The sequence below is a fragment of the Aedes aegypti genome, chromosome 3, assembly GCF_002204515.2.
Source record: "Aedes aegypti strain LVP_AGWG chromosome 3, AaegL5.0 Primary Assembly, whole genome shotgun sequence".
Taxonomy (NCBI): Eukaryota; Metazoa; Arthropoda; class Insecta; order Diptera; family Culicidae; genus Aedes; species Aedes aegypti.
In genome coordinates this window covers 325,103,050-325,125,662 of record NC_035109.1, presented here as the reverse complement: position 1 = coordinate 325,125,662, position 22,613 = coordinate 325,103,050, and the positions used below count along the sequence as shown (strand labels likewise).

The 22,613-nt window shown below is 38.5% G+C and overlaps 1 protein-coding gene across 3 annotated transcripts in view; it reads right to left on the bottom strand.

Moving 5' to 3' along the window:
* Positions 1–3,854: 3,854 nt before the first annotated feature.
* LOC5565802 (protein sax-3) overlaps positions 3,855–22,613 on the bottom strand; it is an 808,606-nt gene continuing 789,847 nt past the window's right edge. For 2 of the 3 annotated variants that reach the window (XM_021853934.1, XM_021853936.1), the window contains 6 exons: positions 13,313–13,726; positions 12,656–13,249; positions 12,443–12,602; positions 12,180–12,348; positions 11,559–12,038; positions 3,855–5,183 (listed from right to left, as the gene is read on the bottom strand). In XM_021853934.1, coding sequence (XP_021709626.1) covers positions 4,559–5,183; positions 11,559–12,038; positions 12,180–12,348; positions 12,443–12,602; positions 12,656–13,249; positions 13,313–13,726 — 2,442 coding nt within the window. In that variant the 3' untranslated portion in view covers positions 3,855–4,558. The remainder of the gene's footprint in view (positions 5,184–11,558; positions 12,039–12,179; positions 12,349–12,442; positions 12,603–12,655; positions 13,250–13,312; positions 13,727–22,613) is intronic. The other variant, XM_021853935.1, reaches the window with a different exon arrangement.

The following is a 22,613-nucleotide window of genomic DNA, read 5'->3' as shown; positions in this document are numbered from 1 at the left end:
CTGTTGAAACACAGTTTGGTAAATATACTTTCATAGCTGCCTATTTGCCTTTTCAATGCTCTGGACAGCAAGTTAATTTGCTCAAAACTGACTTACGTAAATTGACTCGCAATAAGTCAAAAAAGTTTGTCATTGGTGACTTTAATGCCAAACATCGGTCATGGAATAATTCTCAAAGTAATTCCAACGGTAGAATTTTATTTGATGAGTGCTCTTCAGGATATTTCTCAATTAAATACCCTGATAGCCCCAAATGTTTTTCCTCTTCTAGAAATCCATCTACGATTGATTTGGTCTTAACCGACTCTAGTCATCTTTGTAGCCAACTGATTACTCATGCTGATTTTGATTCTGATCATGTCCTTGTTACATTTCAAATATCCCAAGAAGCGATTCTTCCTATCAGCTCCACTTTCAATTATTTACGAGCCGACTGGAATATATATAAAACGTATGTTGACTCTAATCTTGATGTTAACATTTCTTTAGAAACTAAACTTGATATTGACAATGCTCTTGAAACTTTAACAAATTCCATTGTTGAAGCCCGGAGCATTGCAATTCCAAAATGTGAAGTAAAATTTGAATCCGTGATTATAGACGATGATCTTAAACTCTTGATCCGTCTTAAAAACGTGAGGAGAAGGCAATTTCAACGCACTCGCGATCCTGCTATGAAAATTATATGGCAGGATTTGCAGAAAGAAATCAAAAAACGTTTTTCTCAATTAAGAAACAAAAATTTTGAAAATAAGATTTCTCAATTGAACCCTGGCTCTAAGCCCTTTTGGAAATTATCTAAAATCTTAAAAAAACCTCAGAAGCCAATACCGGCATTGAAAGAGGAAAACAAATTATTACTAACTAATTGCGAAAAAGCTCAAAAACTTGCTATGCAGTTTGAAAGTGCGCACAATTTTAATTTAGGACTCCAATTGAAAATGAAGTCACTCAGGAGTTCGAAAATATTCTCAATCAAGAGAACGTTTTCGAAAATGCCTGGGAGACTGATTTGGAAGAAGTGAGAACTATTATTAAAAAATTCAAAAACATGAAAGCTCCTGGCGATGATGGAATTTTCTACATCCTCATCAAGAAACTTCCAGAAAGTAGCTTATCATTTTTAGTTGACATATTTAACAAATGTTTTCAATTAGCATATTTTCCTGACAAATGGAAAAATGCTAAGGTTGTTCCAATTTTAAAACCAGACAAAAATCCTGCAGAAGCTTCTAGCTATCGTCCAATCAGTTTGCTTTCCTCCATCAGTAAACTTTTTGAAAAGGTTATTTTGAACAGAATGATGGCCCACATCAACGAAAATTCAATTTTTGCCAATGAACAGTTCGGATTCCGCCATGGACATTCGACCACTCATCAACTTTTACGTGTAACAAATTTGATCCGTTCCAACAAATCTGAAGGCTATTCTACTGGTCTTGCTCTTCTAGACATAGAAAAAGCTTTCGACAGTGTTTGGCATGAAGGTTTGATTGTAAAATTGAAAAACTTCAATTTTCCAACATACATTGTTAGAATAATTCAAAGTTATCTGTCAAATCGTACACTTCAGGTTAATTATCAGAACTCCAGATCTGAAAGACTTCCTGTAAGAGCTGGTGTTCCTCAAGGCAGCATTTTGGGACCAATATTATACAATATTTTCACATCTGACTTACCTGAGTTACCTCAGGGATGTCAAAAATCTTTGTTTGCGGATGACACAGGCCTCTCCGCCAAAGGTCGAAGCCTGCGTGTCATCTGTAGTCGATTGCAGAAAAGTTTGGATATGTTTTCTTCATACTTGCAAATATGGAAGATTTCTCCTAATGCTTCCAAAACTCAACTAATAATATTCCCACATAAACCAAAAGCTCTTTATTTGAAACCTTCAAGTAGACATGTTGTCACGATGAGAGGGGTTCCAATAAATTGGTCAGATGAAGTTAAGTATCTAGGGCTCATGCTAGATAAGAATTTAACTTTCAAAAATCACATTGAGGGCATTCAAGCCAAATGTAATAAATTTGTAAAATGTCTCTATCCCCTTATAAATAGAAAATCAAAACTTTGTCTTAAGAACAAGCTTTTGATATTCAAACAAATTTTCAGGCCAGCCATGTTGTATGCTGTACCAATATGGACTAGCTGTTGTAATACCAGGAAGAAAGCTCTGCAGAGAATTCAAAATAAAATTTTGAAAATGATTCTGAGGCTTCCTTCCTGGTATAGTACCGATGAGTTACATAGAATATCCAATGTTGAAACATTGGAACAAATGTCAAATAAAATAATCAATAATTTCAGGCAAAAATCGTTACAATCTTCTATTGTCACGATTAATGCGTTATATGTTTAGGTTAAGTTAGGTTAAGTATATTTAAAGCGTTTTTTTTCTCTTATAAGCAGGTGAAATCAACTCACCTGTAAAAAATCGGAACTGCTACGGCAAATGAAATGTTATATGTTGTTAACAAAATGTAAATAAAATCTTAAATTTGTTTTACCAAATTAGAATGATAGTGTTGTCTAATAACACAGAACACCTAGATATAAGTAATGAATGTAATGTTTGGAATGATACTAATAAAGAAATTTAAAAAAAAATGTACAATTTTGTTTGACCAAACGACTATTCCAGTATTATTTGTGCTTGAGTAGTGGCTCACCCCCTTGGAATTACAGTAGCTGACTCAGGGCTAATGAAGTCATGTGATGCTCCATTGCGAGCTAGCTCATCAACCAATTCATTTCTAGTGATGGAGGAATGGTCTGGTACCCATAAGAAGTTTAAAAAGTTGACTGAATTTGAATCCTTCATTTGTGTTCGACATGCGATAACAAGACTGGACCATGAGTTGGCCGAAGCAAGAGCTTTTATAGCAGCATGGCTATCGGAACAGAAGTATATAACTCTACCCATTACTCGCTGTGTCATTGGCCAGATCACCGCGCCATAAGCGCCATCTACTGTCGGTGCGTTACCCAACTTGTGCTGTCACAAATGACCTTCTCTTGTTCCGGCAATTAGAGTAAAGTGAAATTTATAGAATGAAGCACAGCTTTTTCCACATTGTTTCCTGAGTCTTGTCAGATTGGAATTCTTCACAGATTGCAGAGGACATGTTTCTTCAAAAGCTTCCATTATGTACGATGTTTTAGTATCAACGAGGGGGCTGACATGGGGTAGAGGTTAGAACACACGCCGAGGACCTGAATTCGAATACCATCCCAAAGAAAGTCACTTATGACATAAGAGTTATAGTGATGACTTCCTTCGAAAGAGAAGTAAAGTCGTTGGTCCCACGATGAACTAGTCCAGGATTTAAAAAACTTGTTAATATAAAATAGAAAAAAATATATCAACGGCATCATCCAAATCACTTGGATTTTCAATGGACGAAGACGAAGAGTATCCATAAAATTTGATCGCAACTAAATCAATATAGAGAGCCAGTTTGTTGACCGAATATTCCTAAATCGAAAAGTCTGCGAAATAACATGCAAATGTTCCAAGAAGATAAAGTGATGATCAGATAATGATTTCTCATCAGAACCATGTAATCGAGGTTTCCAAAATAATCACGTGTTTGAGTTGAGTTCAAGATTGCGGTTAATTGAATTACTGTGCCACCTGCCAAGATTGAGAAATTTAGTATTTAAGGGTAAGTAGCCCGTCATTCGTTTTGGCAACAATGATTACTTTTCAGCTCGTATTTCAATGTGATAAAACTCAGTCTTGATAGTTTATATTGACTTGATAACGTATCACTGTACGCGCTAACATGCATAAAGTATGCTGATACTTTTTCAGCTGTGTCTGTGTAAAACCAACTGATTCTCTTTGATTCAAAATCGTGAGATGATTTGGCAGCAATAATCAAAAACGCGTACAAATTTCAATGGCGGCCTACTTCGCCTTAAATAGATCATTTAAATTCAATGCTGGAGTTTGTATTGATATTTCCGAATCTATTGTATTATGTAACGAAAGTTATCATATTTAGTAGAAATTGATATTGACATTGCATAAACACAAAAGTTTTAATGTTTAGAATTTAACAGCCTGCGTGTCCGGTACTGAAGATGTGCTCCTACTAGTTTAAAGTTTAAAAAAATCGATATTTTCACAAACTTTTTATAAATTTGATTTTGAACAGAATGATGCTAAACTAATCGAAATTGGTTGAAAAATAACAATATTTTGTAAATTTTACTGAACATTCACCTTCAAATCGCTTAAACCACCCATAGATCTGAATAATTTCAGGTATAATTTTGAAGTTTCTCTTATAAAAAAGATTAGAATTCGGAAGAGTATACCAACTTTTGATTCTGAAAACATTCGAAAAACAAGCCGCACCCTACACCCCATGGAAAGATCTTATCATAAATACCACGCTACCGCACCAACTACGATTACGCAGCCCTCTGTAACCTAACTGAAAGAAAAAGGATTTACTCGTTCGTTCGTTCGCTACCAACGAGTGCCCATCACTATCAGCGAGAGAAGGAATAATTACATAGGAACGTTCGAGCGTCGCACGGCAACGGATCTCTACTTGACCTGAATCGGTTCCTCGTACAGGAAGGATCCCTCCTCGCTGCACGAGCAACACGTATCGTCCCCGTCGTCCTCGCAGTCATCCCTCCCGAGGCCGCAACCGTTGCTCAGCGTCGTCACCTCGCCGTCCGTGTCACAACTATAACTATTAAGCATTTTGTCGTTTTCAGTCTCTTCGTGTTCGCTGATCGTCTCCTGTTGCTGCTGCTGCTGTCCGTTCGGATGATTATGCTGATTGTGATGATGATTGTGATGATGATGATGATGCTGATGCTGATGTGGGTGATTATGGTGATAGTTTCCATTGAGGGCGTTTTCAATATTTACATGCACCTTGCGGGCGAACTTGGACCGCTGAGAGAATCCACCACTTCCGCTGCTTCCGGTGCCGGAACCGTCCGAAGAGCAGGTCCCATTGAAGCAGGTGCCATTCTCGTGCTCGGTGGAGTGCCCATTGCTGAGACTGACGCTGTGCAGCAGAGGAGGCCGATGCGGTTGGAGGTGGGACTCGGTGGAGCCCACACCCGGTGCTGTTCCTCCTCCGTGGGAGTAGGGCATGGCTTTCATGGGTTGATTGCCAGCACCACCACCTGGAAGTACGTCACAGCTACCGCATAATCTGTGGGAATATAAAGGAGATGTGCATTAAGTGAGATTTGATTGGATTCGTGGGGTGGTCAAATTTGGGCTGACATTATTGCTACTGATCAAATTGAAGCAATATTCATTTGAGGTTTGACCGAAAATATGTGTTAATAGATAATCGTAGCAAAACGGGATTATATTGTCTGTGCTTCATTGTATGCTTTACTTGATTGGAATGCGTGAAACTTTAACTTATAGAACAATTATCATCCAAGTTGTTGAAAATGTTTCCTTCAAAATGAAACATGATAGCAGCATTCTTCAAGCAGCTTCAATGCTGTAATATAGCGTATATTTTAGAACGAAGCCACATTTCAAATTTTCAAGAACACAAGTCTTGAGAACCAAACAGTGCTCCACGCTAAAAATTTATCCCCTTGGTCACCACCAGCAAGCAAACAATTTGATTGATTTTTAACGCGAACTGTTGTCAGATTCTCCAGTCTTGTGCTCTTGAAAATTCAAATTTTGACTTCGTTTTATAATCACCTTAATTTAATCAATAAATCTTACATTTCAGTGTTCGATTCCGTGCCTCTTCTGAAGATACACTTCCCACAGATTGTTTTATTCATATAGGCATTAAGCCACTTATCTTCGATTCCATCATAGCAGTGTTGCCAGTTTCACTACACCTAGCCATTGCTATCACAACACAAGTTTTTCCGGTGCTTTTCAAGAATCAAACTTGAACAAAAATTAATCGGTTGGAATCCTGAACAGAATTCGGTTAGATTCTTGAAAAGCATAAGGATGAAATCCTGAATAGTCGGATTCGGTTGGATTCCTGAGCAGGATTCGATTAAAATCCTGAAAAAGATTAGGTTTAAATCCTGAACAGAATTTGGTTGGAATTTCGAACAGAAATCGGTTGGAATCCTAAACAGGATTCGGTTGAAATCCTGAGCTGGATTCGGTTGGAATACTGAACTAGATTTGGTTGGAATCCTGCATAAGATTTTGTTGGAATCCTGGACAAGATTCTTTTGAAATCCTGGAGAGGATTCTGTTGGAATTCTGAACAAGATTCTGTTGGAATCTTGAAATGGATTTTGTTGGAAACCTAAACAGAATACTGCTGAAATCCTAAACAGGATTTTATTAGAATCTTGAACAGGATTCGGTAGGAATTCTGAACAAAATTCGGTCGTAATCCAGAGCAGTATTTTTTCGGAATTCTGAATGAAATTTTGCCTGATTTTTGGACGAGATTCTGTCGGAATTGTGAAGAAGATTACCTAGGTATTCTGAACAGAATTCTGTCAGAACCTGAACAGGATTATGTCGGAATCCTGAACAGGATTCTATCGAAATCAGGAAACAGGATTCTGTCGGAATCATAAGCAGGATTCTGTCGGAATCCTGAGCAGGATTATGTCGAAATCCTCAGAAGGGTTCTGTCGGAATTCTGAGCAGGATTCTGAATTTTGAATTTAATTCTGTCAGATTCATGAGCAAGATTCTGTCGGAATCCTGAACAGAATTCTATCGGAATCCTGAAAAGTACTCTGTCAGAATTCTGAACAAGACTCTGTCAGAATTCTGAACAAGACTCTGTCAGAAATTTGAACAAGACTCTGTCGGAATCCTGAGTAGGATTCTGTCGGAATCCTGAGCAGGATTCTGTGGGAAACCTGTGCAGAATTCTGGCGGAATCCTGAGAAGAATTCTGTCGGAATCCTGAACAGGATTATGTCGAAATCCTCAGAAGGGTTCTGTCGGAATTCTGAGCAGGATTCTGAATTTTGAATTTAATTCTGTCAGATTCATGAGCAAGATTCTGTCGGAATCCTGAACAGAATTCTATCGGAATCCTGAAAAGTACTCTGTCAGAATTCTGAACAAGACTCTGTCAGAATTCTGAACAAGACTCTGTCAGAAATTTGAACAAGACTCTGTCGGAATCCTGAGTAGGATTCTGTCGGAATCCTGAGCAGGATTCTGTTGGAATCCTGAGCAGGATTCTGTGGGAAACCTAAGCAGAATTTTGTCGGAATCCTGAACAGGGTTCTATCGGAATCCTGAACAGAATTCTATAGGAAAATCCTGAAAAGTACTCTGTCAGAATTCTGAACAAGACTCTGACGGAATCCTGAGCAGCATTCTGTCGAAATCCTGAAAAGGATTATGTCGGAATCCTGAGCAGGATTCTGTCGGAATCCTGAGCAGGATTCTGTCGGAATCCTGAACAGAATTCTATCGAAATCCTGAAAAGTACTCTGTTAGGATCCTGAACAATTCTCTGTCGGAATCCTGAACAGGATTCTGTCGAAATCCTGAGCAGGATTCTGTGGGAAACCTGTGCAGAATTCTGGCGGAATCCTGAGAAGAATTCTGTCGGAATCCTGAACAGGATTATGTTGGAATCCAGAACAGGGTTCTGTCGGAATCCTGAACAGAATTTTATCGGAAAATCCTGAAAAGTACTCTGTCAGAATTCTGAACAAAACTCTGTCGGAATCTTGAGCAGGATTCTGTCGGAATCCTGTACAGGATTCTTTTGAAATCCAAAACAGGATTATGTCGGAATCCTGAGCAGGATTCTGCCGAAATCCTGAACAGGATTCTGTCAGAATCCTGAGCAGAATTCTGTCGGAATCCTGAACAGAATTCTATCGGAATCCTGAAAAGTACTCTGTCAGAATTCTGAACAAGACTCTGTCAGAAATCTGAACAAGACTCTGTTGGAATCCTGAGTAGGATTCTGTCGAAATCCTGAGCAGGATTCTGTTGGAATCCTGTCGGAATTCTGAACAGGATTATGTTGGAATCCAGAACAGGGTTCTGTCGGAATCCTGAACAGAATTCTATCGAAAAATCCTGAAAAGTACTCTGTCAGAATTCTGAACAAAGACTCTGTCGGAATCCTGAGCAGCATTCTGTCGAAATCCTGAAAATGGTTATGTCGTAATCCTGAGCAGGATTCTGTCGGAATCCTGAAAATAATTCTATCGTAATCCTGAAAAGTACTCTGTTAGGATCCTGAACAATTCTCTGTCGGAATCCTGAACAGGATTCCGTCGGAATCCTGAGCAGGATTCTGTGGGAAACCTGAGCCTGAGAATTTTATCGGAAAATCCTGAAAAGTACTCTGTCAGAATTCTGAACAAGACTCTGTCGGAATCCTAAGCAGGATTCTGTCGGAATCCTGAACAGAATTCTATCGAAATCCTGAAAAGTACTCTGTCAGAACTCTGAACAAGACTCAGTCGGAATCCTCGACAGAATTTTGCCGTAAACCTGAGCAGGTTTCTGTCAGAATCTTGAGCAGAAATCTGTAGGAAACCTGAGCAGGATTCTGTCGAAATCTTGAGCAGATATCTGTCGGAAACCTGAGCAGGATTCTGTCACAGCCCTGAGTAAAAATTTTGTCGGAATCCTGATCAAAATTCTGTCGGAATCATGAGCAGGATTCTGTCTGATTCGTGAGCCGGAGTCTGTTCGAATCATTAGCAGGATTTTGTCGGAGTTCTGAACAGAATTCTGTCGGAACGATGAGCGACTTCTGTCGAAATCCTGAGCAGAATTCTGTTGGAATCATTTGCTAGATTCTGACAGAATCATGAGCAGGATTCAGCCAGAATCCTGAGCAGGATTCAGCCAGAATCCTGAGCAGGATTCTATCGGATTTCTGAGCATGGTTTTGTCGGAATCCTAAATATGAGTCCTGTCGGAATCCTGAACAGGATTCTGTCGGAATCCTGAACAGGATCCTGTCGGAATCATGAACAGGATTCTGATGGAATCCTGAACAGGATTCTGTTGGAATCCTGAACAGGATTCTGATGGAATCCTGAACAGAATTGTGACGGAATCCTGAACAGGGTTTTGTCGGTATCCTGAGCATGATTCTGTTGGAATCTTAAACTGAATTCTGAACAGGATTCTGTCGGAATCCTGAGCAGGATTATCTCCTTATAGATAGATTTAAATGTTATTCATATATCTATAAGAGATCACTGGGTACGCCTGTAGGCCTATACACTCTAATCTGTTTTTGCGACCGTTTTTTAAGACCGAAATTCAGAATAACGACCATTTTTATAAATGATCAATATCTAAACAAATATTCAAAATAGAGGGTCATGATGTTCAGCAAAATTGTTCAGTTGATTAAGGGCTAACATGTAGGGGTCATTGAAATGCGGAATTCTGAGAATATCGCAAAACAAAAGTTCCATGCTCACTAGCGCTGCCTGGTGGCAAAATTTTGAATCAAATATCTTTTATAATGATAGCCCTTAAGCTACTAAACTATTCCGTCGAAGACCCCATCTTTCTAATTGGTTGAGATCTTGAGATATCCGCAAAACAAAAAATTCGTGCTCACTAGCGCTGCCTGGTGAAGGTTGGGTGACAAAACGTCGAAAGGACAAAACGTCGAAGGGACAAAACATCGAAAGGACAAAACGTCGAAAAGTAAAAAAATTCACAGCATATTTCATCGACCCCGATGTGAAAAAAATAAGTCTGGAAAACAGTGTGGAAAATTCGACGTTTTCGACGTTTTTTCCCATTCGACGTTTTGGTATTCGACGTTTTGTCCCTAAACCATCTTTCTGAGTGGTCAGGATCCTGAGATAACCGCAAAACAAAACTTATATGCTCACTAGCGCCGCCTGGAGGCAAAATCTCGAATATCTTGGCTTGAATAATGATAGTCTTTGAGCTACTGAACAACTTTGTCGAAGACGCCATTTTTTAAAGTGGTCAGGATCTTGAACTATCCGCGAAACGAAAGTTTCTCAGATTAGTGTTCTTATGAGCATTTCCACAGTTATTAACTGAGATCTTTCTTTGCCGATTGATCATTTTTGCATGTGTATATCGTATGGCAGGTACGAAGATACTCTTATGCCCTGGGAATCGAGAAAATTTCCTTTACGAAAAGATCCTCGACCAGCGGGATTCGAACCTACGACCCTCAGCATGGTCATGCTGAATAGCTGCGCGTTTACCGCTACGGCTATCTGGCCCCACGATATACGGATGCGAAAATAGCAACTATGGCAAAGAAAGCTCTCAGTTAATAATTGTGAAAGTGCTCATAAGAACACTAAGCTGAGAAGCAGGCTCTGTCCCAGTGAGGACGTTAATACCGTGAAGAAGAAGAAGACCCCATATAATTGACTCTTTTGATACCAGTCGAGCAGTGCTACCATCTATTACCAAAATATGAAAACTTGAACGGCCAGTTTGGAAAGTTCTCAACCCATGCTTCAACTTTGACAAATATCTCGGATCAGTATATCCACAGCAAGACGTTGCATTTTTCAAAACATAATTATAACCCTGATTTTTTTTACGACCGATTCTTTTTACGACCACCAATCATAACGGTATTCAGAGGAGTTCTTGGATAACCTTAACGAATCTTTGAGCTCAATTCTTGACAGACCTTGTTTTATGAGCCTATTTGGGTATAAATATTATTGATTATTCTACTAAAAATTACTATTCATGCTTCTAGATATGAAAGACACAATTGAGTCCTGGATAACCTTAACAGTCGTTTGGTTCACAACATGACAGGGCATGTTGTTATGTGCCTATGGATCAATGCACGAGTTCACTAATTTGATGTTTGAGCGGTGCCGAATTCACTGGTTTCCATAGTCACATAAATAACACGACACCGCTAAAACGTCAAATTGTGAACCCGTGCATAGGTCCATAGACCGATGCACGAGTTCACTATCTGACGTTTGAGCGGAGCCGTGTTATTTATGTGACCATGGCAACGAGTGAATTCGGCACCGTTCAAACGTCAAAATCATGAACCCGTGCATTGGTCAATAGAGATATAAATTTCATACCAAACATAACCTATCACGCTTGTAGATCCAAAGAGCTGTGTCCCGTGGAGTTTGTGACAGACTTAGAACTCTTTGACAAATTTGTGTAAAAGCAGTTAAGATGTTGTACTTCGTGTGAACTATTTAAGAGTTCTCCAATAAATTGCTGAGGAATTCATTGAAATGCCTTAGAATAGTCTCTGTTAGAACATGTCGTTGTCTGGAAGAGTTCTTGGTATGAATCATGTCGAAAACCATGAGAGAATCTTTAAATAGCTGTGGGAGCACATTTGAAAGAATGCTAATCATAATCCACGGCGGAAATTCTTGAACAAATCTATCAAAAAAGCGTTCAAATTATCTCGCTAGAGGAATTTTCACATGAATCTAGAAGTCTTCAATTATTTACGGAGCAAATTTTGAGCAGCAGCCAAAACGCTGATCAAATTCGCAACTTTTTCCATTTATATAGTGATCATAGGTTTGTGACGAGTAGTATTTGTAAACGGGTTTCCACAATTTTGGGGATGATAGTCATTGAAACATCAACTCACCGTTTCTGATGCTGAATGTGCATCTCGGATGAGGGCGTCGCCAATGCGTGCCCCAGCTGGTGCTGTTGCTGCTGCTGTTGGTAGTCCAGAAAGTCCTGGTGGGCTTGCTGTTGCTGCTGGAACTGCTGGTACCGCTGGTGCTGTTGACTTCCACGGGATTGATTCGACGGACAGCAGGAAATTGAGGACGCGGACGAGGAACTTGGAAGTTTGAAGTGTTGAGGCGGTGGTAGTGGTGGACCCATTCCGGGTGGGTCGGCACTTTTTACCGGACTGTTGTAGATGTCGTCGTTGAAGTAGACCTCACTGGGGTTGGACCCGTTGGTGAGAGATGAAGCGGAATGTGGAGGATGCGGCAGATAGAGATGGGTCGGTGGTTGCGGCGGTTGAGATGTCGGTGGACTGCGGAGTTCGTTGCTACTGCTTCGGGAACCTCGTCCCAGGAGCGACGGATCTACGTATTGATATGAGTGGTGAGCGCTTATATGATGAAGTAAAATGGTTTTGCATATGATGGGTTAGCAAGGGGTGCAGGGAAGATAGAAACGAGAAAATTTTGGTTAGTTTTAAGATGTTCAAACAGTGAAGCAGGGTGGAAATTTGGAGCCGTGGGTTACTTACTTATAGCTGGTTGAAAGACCTGAACCACATCGAGAACCTTGGGAACTGGAGGTTCCGATTAGCTCCGAGGGGTACACGTGGTTCAAATGTAGGTGGTGGTCTAGAGCTTGCGGAATGGGTGGCGGGTGTTCCGGTGGAGGGGGTAGGAAGTCGATCCAGTTAGAGGGAGCTACAGAATAGTGTTGTCGAGCCATTAGTACCAATTAAGGGAAGCACACCAGGGAGTAAAGAACAAGCAGAATGTTTCGATGGAGCAGACTTACCTGTACTGTAGGGCATCGCGAATGGTTTCGGATGTCCAGGACCATAGGGAATGTCCGACCTCAAGCTAGAGTTGGCTGATGAATACGCTTCATGACCATTCTGGTTGGGATGACCATTCATGATCATTGTGGTTGCGTATGGCGAGGGATTGTCCGGAGACTGAAAAGATCACGGTTATTTATGGTCACTTAATTTTATAATTTCCAACCTACCTTTCTACAATTGTAGAACGAAACGATGTTCCGTGGATCAACTTCGGCGTAATCCGTTCCAACATCCGTGTAGTTGGAAGGGTTTTGCGAACTCTCCAGTAGCTTCATCTCACTCAAACCGGAGTCCTTATCGGTATCGGTTGATCTCCAACCTCGATCGATCCAGAGGCAATCTTTCCGCGTGAGGTTCAAGCTGGCCAAGTCTCCGCTGGTTATGACCGGCACTGTGACCATTGCCTTGCTCATATTCTGACGCTTTTTGATGAACACGACCACTCCAACTACCGTGAAGGTCAAAATGATCAACAGGGCGAGCACTACGAACACCATAAACCACGTTTCGTGCATGAAGTTGTGATGACGATAGCCTCCGATATCGCTGAGAGAGTTATGGGCCCTAGGAGGAGCTATTACGTGAGCTGGATCCATTATTAAGTATGCGGGCTTGGAGTACGGCCCGGCTCCGACTCGGTTGAAGGCAACAATCTGTGCTCGATATGTTGCACCGGTCGTCAGGTTGTTCAGCATAACCGAGGTCGTTGTCGAATTCAGGGTCATTGACGCGAGCGTCTTCGATGAGTTTCCCGCTTTGACCTGTGGAAATTCATAACTTGTCAACTCATCTTCAAGAAATTCCCCACATCTTCTGAAACTCACCTGAATTTTATACCCCAGCAGCACCCCATTCTGATGCTCCGCAGGCGGTGGAGACCACTTGACCCATCCGGCCGTCAAGTTCAGCATCCCCGTTTGAATGTTGACCGGAGCTGCCGTCGGAGCATCCTCAGCCGTTTGTACCACTTTGGAGTTGCTGGGTTGTCCCTCGACATTCTTGAAAAATGGCGTCAGGAAGAACTCGTACCGGGTGAACTTGTCCAGATTGGTGATGACGTGCATCTCGGCGGCGTTGTTCGGAATGGTTAGCATGCTATATTTCTGCGAGTTGGCGCCAAGGTCCCGATAGCGAACGTACAACCCTTCGATGTACTCCTCGGTGCTGGAGATGTGCAGTTGCCACTCGAGTCGAACGGATGTGGAGCTTATCGCGACGGCGTCGACCAGTTCCAGGATCTGCCGGAAAAAGAGAGAAGGAAGAATTCCGGGCGGTTAATGAAATGGAATTTATTCGGCAATTATTTAGCGTTTGATGAAGTGCGATTCCCCTGGGGGAAAAATCGGAAATTTATCGACGAATAATGAAACGAAATTTATTCTAGTCTGCATTATTTATGCGGAAATGAATGATCTGCTGGAAATGCAATTCTGGCCGGTTAATTAATTGATAATTATTTGCATTTGATTTCGTTGTTGAGTGCTTCGGATGCGGTAATCCCTCATTCAGCTGTGATGCTGTGGAAACTATTCAATGGATAGTGCTTGGTTTTGTTTATGGTCTACCAATGTGACTCTAGATGCATGGCAACGGTTTAGTTTATCTGAACTAGCGTGTGGTTTATGATTGCATTGATATGGATTGGAAAGTGATGAATTGATGAGTATGGGAACCGGGAACCATATTATTTTATGCCTGGCGTCATGGATAACATCACAGAAGGATGTTTCTGCAGCGAAAAGGTTTCAATAATAATATTGAATATTGCAAGCACCGACACTATTATGGTATTTATCCGGTAAATTTATTTTCAACTGGATAATGTTTCCACCTTCCAATTTTCAATTCACTCAAGCCAATCAAGGTCTATTGAACACCGAACTCTTGGTACAAGAATTTCAAATTCCGTTTGAGCATTTGCATATCTAGATTTTGTGTGTTCACTTAACTGCTAATATGTCCAAAGCAATTAGGTGTATTACGACGTAATGATCAGTTTAGATAGCTATGTAGTATGGGTACAGGTTGTAAAAATAGACCATCAATACAAGATCTTCCGTAGTTTGGGTTCAAACCACGGTCAAACTCTCAAGCCTCCAACGTCTAACTTTTCTTTAAAATGAACTTTAAAAAAATATAGACCAATTTTGGATCTATTGGTCTCAAGCAAACCACATACTCTTTAGGATTTATTATGTTCCAGAAGAAATGGCATTAGCCACTTGGTTCAAGAGTTATTCCGGATTCAAATGGGGTATATTCGCTCCAGAAATGATGATATACGTAGATTTTTCAAGATTAGCGGTAGGAAAATTGTTCTTTGTGTACTTTCTATAAGTAAAAAGCTGCCAGAAGGCCGAATCACATTGTTTCTCATTGATTCTGGCCATTTCGGACACCTGGTCATCTGACACCGGTTCCTGAATGTACTCGAAAACGACATTTTCTCAAACTCAAAGAATAGTATCGTGCGATGGCTCAAAATGCATGATTTTTTATGCTGAACATCATAGATATACAGTCGACTCTCCATAACTCGATATACAAGGGACCATCGACTTATAGAATTATCGAGTTACGGAATACACCGACAAAAAAATACAAAATCGAAGGAACAAATTTCTGTATTTCTATTACACATGTGATCACTTCTGTAAGAAAATAATTTTATTTTGTTGACAGTATTTTACAAAAAAATAATTGAAATCTTTTATCGAAATACTTGAAAAATCGCGTTTTTTACTGACTTTTTTTACAACTTGCAAGTTTTTATTCACCTTCAAACAAGAATTAGATCAAGTATTCCAAAATAAGAATGATTTTAAAATAAATATCGAGTTATGGAGAGAAATTTACCTCTCATGTAATATCGACTAGTAAAGATATCGAGTTATAGAAATATTGACTTATGGAGAGCACGATGTATGGGAAATGGAAGGGACCGACAAATCCATCGCGTTATAGAGTATATAGAGTCCACTGTATATAGTTATAGAGTCCACTGTAATGCCATAAATCAGTATGAGATTATGCCCACTTCAGGATACTTTCTTTAAGCTTTTTAGTTACAGAAAGTACACAATGAATAATTTTATTGCCGCTAATCTTGAAAAATCTACGTGAACCATCACTTCCGGAACGAATATACCCCATTTGAATCCGGAATAACTCCGGATCCATGTGGCCAATTCCAATTCTTCTATAATTATAAATCATGAAGAGTATGTGGTTTGTTTGAGACCAATAGATCCAAAAGCAGTCTATAATTGGCCAAATTATGATTTTTTAAAGTTCATATATACCTAGTGAAAAGTCAGACGTTATCCCAAGCAACCAAAAGTTCTGATATAACTTAACAATCGAATTCAGAAGTTCACATTTAGCGTAGGGCTAGTTCCGTGGAACTTTATTGCTGATTAATAAGATCAAATGTATTTCAACGGTACTTGATGCTCAAAGAAGTACCGATTATAATTTTAGAATCCTGAGAGTTCAATCAAAGTTCAAACTGAACTTCAATCGAACCTCCAAACACAGAGTTCGTTTGAAGTACAAACCGAACTTGACATGAACTTTTTTGTAACATGAGAAAAAATAGTACAAACTTGTTGATAAATCTATTTCAAGCGTGCGCTAGTCTTCTAATCTATTATCTGTAATTCAATTAAAGCACTTCACGACAGCTCCACAATTTAATGACTTCTTGGCCGTAACTAGATCTGCTCTACATAACAGCCGTACCTTATCTGCAGCGTACTGCCAGAAATTGTGGCGCATTTAATAACCCAAAGCAGTTTCATAATCACTTTTGTATAATAATTCATTGCTTAGTTTAGATATCTCCGTCACTACAAGACCAATTCCTTCATTAATATTCACCTTTCAATATATACCACACATAAGTAACTATGATTCTTCTGTCGAAAACTATTCAGTGTTTATGTATGGTATTTCACAGCGACTTGCTTTATTTTGTTTTATCTAAAATGTAATCAAAATTATAGCACATTGGGAATCAAAACAAACTGAGTAATGCCAAATTGTGAAGTTCACAAACAGTTCTACGTGAACTTTTTCAAATTTTCTAGTTCTGTTTGGATTAAAAGTGAACTCTTAATAGTACTTCAAGTTCAGAATAAGTTCCAAAAGGGAAAAGATAAAGCCTAGATTATGAAATTAGTATATCGAGGAAAAAAATGTATACTTTCGATACGCGTACATGCAGCAGTGGTAAGGACTCTTCATAAAATCCATACCATTCATTAAATCCCGTACCAATTAGGAATGATCTTCAAATGCTTGCTATGGCTATCCGGTAAGAATGTTTTTTTTTGCCAGTTCATCGAAGTTTATTTTTTGGCTTAACAACAGTCTGTTCAGTTGCGTAAGCGAACCAATTGTAAACTGAACTTCGGTTAATTGCTTAAAAAGTTAGCTGCTTAGAAAGTTCTTCATTGAATTTGAAATAGCTGATTAAGCCAAAGTTTGCCGTTTTTTCCGCACTTTTGGTTGCTTGGGTAGGGGTTTAGGAGTTAATAATTAATTAATTTCTTCATACATGGGCGTAGCCAGCAATTCCACCAGGAAAGGGCAAGCCACTTTAGAAGTCCACTCAGCGGAGCATCAAACACTGCTGCAGATCATCATCATACTAATACTGGTGGCCCAGATGATCATCAAGACGATGCGGAAGCGATGGCTGAAAAAGGGCATCAAAGCGGCTAAATCCATAGCTGCATTGGACTTGTGAAGTTCTTATAATACTAAATAATCTCATTAGTTAATGATTTATTATATGTTATGTATGAAAGCGTGAGTCGAATGACTATAGGTTAAAAACTCACGTAAATAAATAAATAAACAACAACAATAACTTTAGAAGTTTATTCATGAATTTCACTCAAAACGAACATCATACACAATCTCTGCATCCGTTTTGCAATGTATTAAGCTATTTCTTATTGCATTACTTCTGGTAAGTTTTATGGAACCCTGTCAAAAATTTTGCATGAATTTCATCAAAAATTATACCATTAATATCATTCTATAGATTCTTGATGAAACACATACAAGAATAAAAGTTAGTTAAGACAAATTTCTGAGAAAAAATCCAGATATTCTACTATTTCATAAAAAAAATCTTCATTGCACAACCTTCTAGAATTCTTTTATTATAAGATTTTTTCTTAGGTCATAAAAATTCTTACATAGATGATAAAGTATTTCCTCATGGATCTCTTCAGCAACTTCTCCAAAACAGTAACAATTCCTTCATGAAATATTTCAGAGCTTCTAGCAAAAATCTACCAAGGATTTCAACAAGGTTTTTTCTAACATCTCTTGAGCAACTTATGTAACTCTTGCATAAAAAATCACTTGAGGTATTTTCTCGTTAATCTTAGTCTTGAATATTTAGTAATTGTATATAATAATTTGCGGGAAGCTTTTTAATAAGTCCTTAGGACAGTTCCAGGAGAACTCAGGATATTTAATGTCATATCTGGAGTAATTCTCAGAAAAATCCGGCATGAAATGCAAAAAAAATATACAAAAATATTGAACTAAAACAAACTATCGGGGTACTCTGCAAAGAAGCTCGAAAGTATCCAAAACCTTTATAAAGCAAATTTATTAGTAGAATCCCTGGGAAAATTTCTTGTGGAATCCCTACCTAAGGCAATGCTTCCTAATTTCTAAGGAAATTATAGATCAAATCTTTGTAAGAGAGTCCTGGAACAATTCCTGTAGGAATACTTCGCCAAGCTGTTTCTGGTGGGATTTCTCCAAATGATCATATAGAATTGAGCTTGTTACAAATTCTGTAAAAATTCCCGAACAAAAATTAGTGACATTTCTGTGAAAATCTCTTTAAGGGTTCATAGAGAAGTTCCCTTAGGTATTTCTAAATACAGTTTTTGATAAATCTAAACTTGCATTTCATAAAGGAAATCGTTTTTTTTTAAGCGGATAGTTAACAGGAGCAACTTCTCAAGAAAAAAAAACTAAAAAAATCTTAAGAACAATAATCTGGACAAATTTAACAAGGAACAAAAAACAGAACTCCTCGAATGATTGCAGGAAGTATTTGAACCCTCGATTTGAATTCCGGGCGTAACTCGTGAGAGAGTGCATGAAAAACATTAGAAAGAATTTCAGAAGGTGCCATCTGAGATAAATACTTGGAGAAATCCCTTTAATCTGGTGGGTTTCCAAAGATGCATTCCAAGAAATACCTTGAGCTGACGACTCGTTGGTGATATTCCAAGTACTTTTTGGAACGATTTCAGGATATAAAGTGACTATCGAAGAAATTTCTTGAAGAAACGGAAGGAAAGCAAGAGGAATTCTAGATGGAAATCCTATGTAATATATAAAGCTTTCATTTATCATTTTAGGTGTTCTTCAGAAAATGTCTGGATAAATTCATTTCGAGTAGTTTTTTGGTAGATTCCCCCAATGATATATTGTGGACTTTTGATGAAATCTTCAAATGATTTCTAGTAAAATCTTTGACAGAAAATGAGGCAATGGTGCACTCTAAAACAATCTCCAGAAATCAACCAAGATGCAAGGGACCAGGGAGGGACGAGGCAACGCAAATTCTCTATCTGGCAGAAATCTGATTTTAAAACTACAAGCGCTAACTAAAAAGTTTTTCATGACGCAATTTTATATGAATATGCTAAAAACAATTTGTGGAAATTTAAACAATAAATTGTCCTTCGTAACAAGCTAGTTGATTTATTTTTTTTTATCAGCTGGGGGGTGGTAACGGCCTTCCCCTGCCCCTCTCTGGCTTCGTTCATAGCTCCATAATAAAGCTATTGAAGATTTTTTGAAAACCAATGAAAACCAAGCTGCTGCAATAGAACTTACCTGAAATAATTCGGGAAAAACCATCAGAAGTCCACAATGAATCTTGATAGAAGCTTGTTTAAAAATATTACTATGCCAGAATCTTGCCAGCAATTCTCAAAATAAATGCTCGCAGATGATTCTCAAATTAAATCCATTCAAGATTAATTCGTATTTTTTTAATGTTAACAATTTCTTTAAAATCCTCCACCATTTCTACAGAAGTTTTTTTTACGAATTTCCTTGACAGTTCTGACAGAAAATCTTCCAATCATCCTTTTTTTGTTTTGTAAAGCTTTGACAAGGATTTCAAATATGACTTCATCCAATTTTTACTTGGCTAATCCACAGTAATTCCCCTAAACTTTGTAATATAAATTATGTACATTTGGTAAATTATCTATTATGGATTTCAGCTACAATTATTTTCTTTCCTACCTGTTGATTTTAGAGGAAAACGATCAATGGAGTAGAGAAGCTGTACTGAACCGTTTGGGCTATAAGAACAGAATACACCTCGAAAGAATATTGTATTCGTTATAATAAAAAATTCAAAAATAAAATTTAAGGTGATTATAGAACGAAGCCACAACTCAAATTTTGAAGAACACAAGACTTGAGAACCAAACAGCGCTCCGCGTAAAAAATCTATCCCATTGGTCATCACCAGCAAGCAAGCAATTTGATTGGTTTTCAACGCAAACTGTTGTCAGATACTCTCGTCTTGTGCATTTGAAAATTCAAAGTTTGGCTTCGTTTTATAATCACCTTAAAGAATTAAAATTACGCAAACCTTATTAAGCATTTTCAGTCTATTTAACATATTTTTTCATATTAATTACTTTTATTTTATTTTTTTTTGCGTCTCTATTGCAGTAATCCTTAAAGAAAAGTATTCAGGAAAAATCTTTGGAGGGATCATTGAACACTCGGATAAACTGTAAAAGAAATTCAGAAATGAGAAATCTTTGAAGAAGTTAATGTTGAGGAATCTATGAACATTTTTAGCAGGCAATTATGGAACTTCAATAATTTTGTTATGAAGAGCTCGAGGTTAAACTCCTAAAGCAAACCTTTTTGTAATTTCTTGGCACAATTTTAGAATGAATGGCCCAAGAATTTCTTTAATTAAAAACAAGAACTATTCTTGAGGGATTTTTCATGCGAAATTTTCTGAATGAATACGTGGTGGGCATCTGCAGTATTCTATGAGAATTCCCTGGGAATTCTGGGAAAGTTTTTGGAAGAATCCCTGAATATATTTTTTTCGTATAGTTCAATTGGTTCACTACAACTTCTTCATAGTTCGTTTTTCTCTGAAAGTAATAGTTTCAGATCTAGATTTTTCCAAATTCAAAGATTTTTTCAAATTGTATGCAAAAACTCATAGACAATTTTTAAAAAGTTGGTCTTAAGTCGACCATTTTTGATTTATCTGTGGAAAACACTTATTCTATCATACTTGAACCATGTGTAAAATTTTAACCAAAACGAAGATTATCGAGCACGATTTTTGATATTTTCAACTCATTCTGGATGAAATTCGTTGGATTTAATGGAATGGAATGGGATAAAATGGGATAGAGAATAGGTTGGAGAATAGGATAGAGAATGGGATAGAGAATAGGTTGGAGAGTAGGATAGAGAATGGGATGAAGAATGGAATGGAGAATAGAATGAAGAGTGAGACGGAGATACGAATGGAGAATAGGATGGAGAATGGGATGGAATGGGATGGAGGAGGATGGAGAATAAGTGGGAAAGTAGAATGGAGAATAGGATTAAGAATTGGATGGATAATGGGATGGAGAATGGGATGAAAAATGAGATAGAGAATGGGATGGAGAATGGAACGGAGAATAGTATGGAGGAGGATGAAAATTGAGATGGAGAATGGGATGGATAATGAGATAGATAATGGGATAGAGAATGAGTTGGAAAATGGGATGAATAATGAAATGGAGAATCGGATAGAGAATGGGATGAAGAATGCGATGGAAAATAGGATGTAGAATGGGGTAGAGTATAAGTTGGAGAGTGGGATCGACAATGGGATGGCGAATAGGATGGAGTATGGGATGGAAAATGGGATGGAGAATTGGAAAGATAATGGGATAGAGAATAGGATGGAGAATGGGATGGAGAATGAGAAAGAGCATGAAAAGTACGTGAAATTTAAGCGTATAGATTTTTCATTAGATTAGTGCAATATTTTTTTTTTAAGACAGAATAAGTGTGGAATATGAATATTGTTGAATAACTCTCATCGAATTCGATCATTGCGATTCAACTAGATTTACACAGCATGCACAAACCTTTAAAACCAGAACAAACAAAAACCAATCTCACAAATCCATCCAATTTCCCCAAACTGTCATCCAGAAGCATCCCGACAGCCCTTTCCAACCGAAAAAAAAGCTCATCAATCTCCAACGTCATTTATCCCGAGGTGCGCTCTTCTAGCCACCCAAGAACAAACCAAGCATCCGAAAGCATTTTCGTTCCACTTCAGAACCGAACGCCCTTCTTCCTGTTCGAGTTTAATTTATTTCCTTTTAATTCGTCTAATTTCGTCTTCCATCACCCATCCACCCCGCTCAGTCATCCATTTTCCAAGGGTGCCATTTTTTGGCAGTGCAACTTCGACGGACGACAGTATAAATAATCCAGAATAATAAAGCCAGGACCCCGAGTCGGAGCATCTTCGGCGTGGGCAAAGAAACGATTCGTTACTCGAGGAAGACTAACAGGAGAAAAACTACGTTTCTTGCCTTCTTGACTTGCATTAGCTTTCATTAGCATAAAATGGGGATAACTCTTGCGAGACTTTGACTTTTTGCTGGTTTCAGTCAGGATCTGGGAGGACTTGAGGGTTTGAGGGAAACCAGCTATGGAAGAAGTCAGTGCATGAAAAACTAGCTGACTTAACCTTTGTGGGCCCAACGTCTGTTTTTTTGGGAATTTTAAATTCCTAAATCAGCCACGGGACGGGTGTTTATTAGTAAGGGAGGAAAAGATCTGGGAAAGCTTAGTATTCTTAAGAACACTTCCACAGTTATTAATTGAGAGCTTTCTTTGCCAAGGATGCCATTCGCTTTCGTATAATGTGTGGCAGGCACGATGACAGTTCATGTCCAAAGAGTTCGATGAAATTTCCATTACGAAAAGATCCTGGGCAAATTATATTTATTGAACTCAGATGAGATGCAGCCATTTCTGATCAGTGAATAATTTACTTGGAACAGGCAAGCTCCGTACAACCATGTCTCG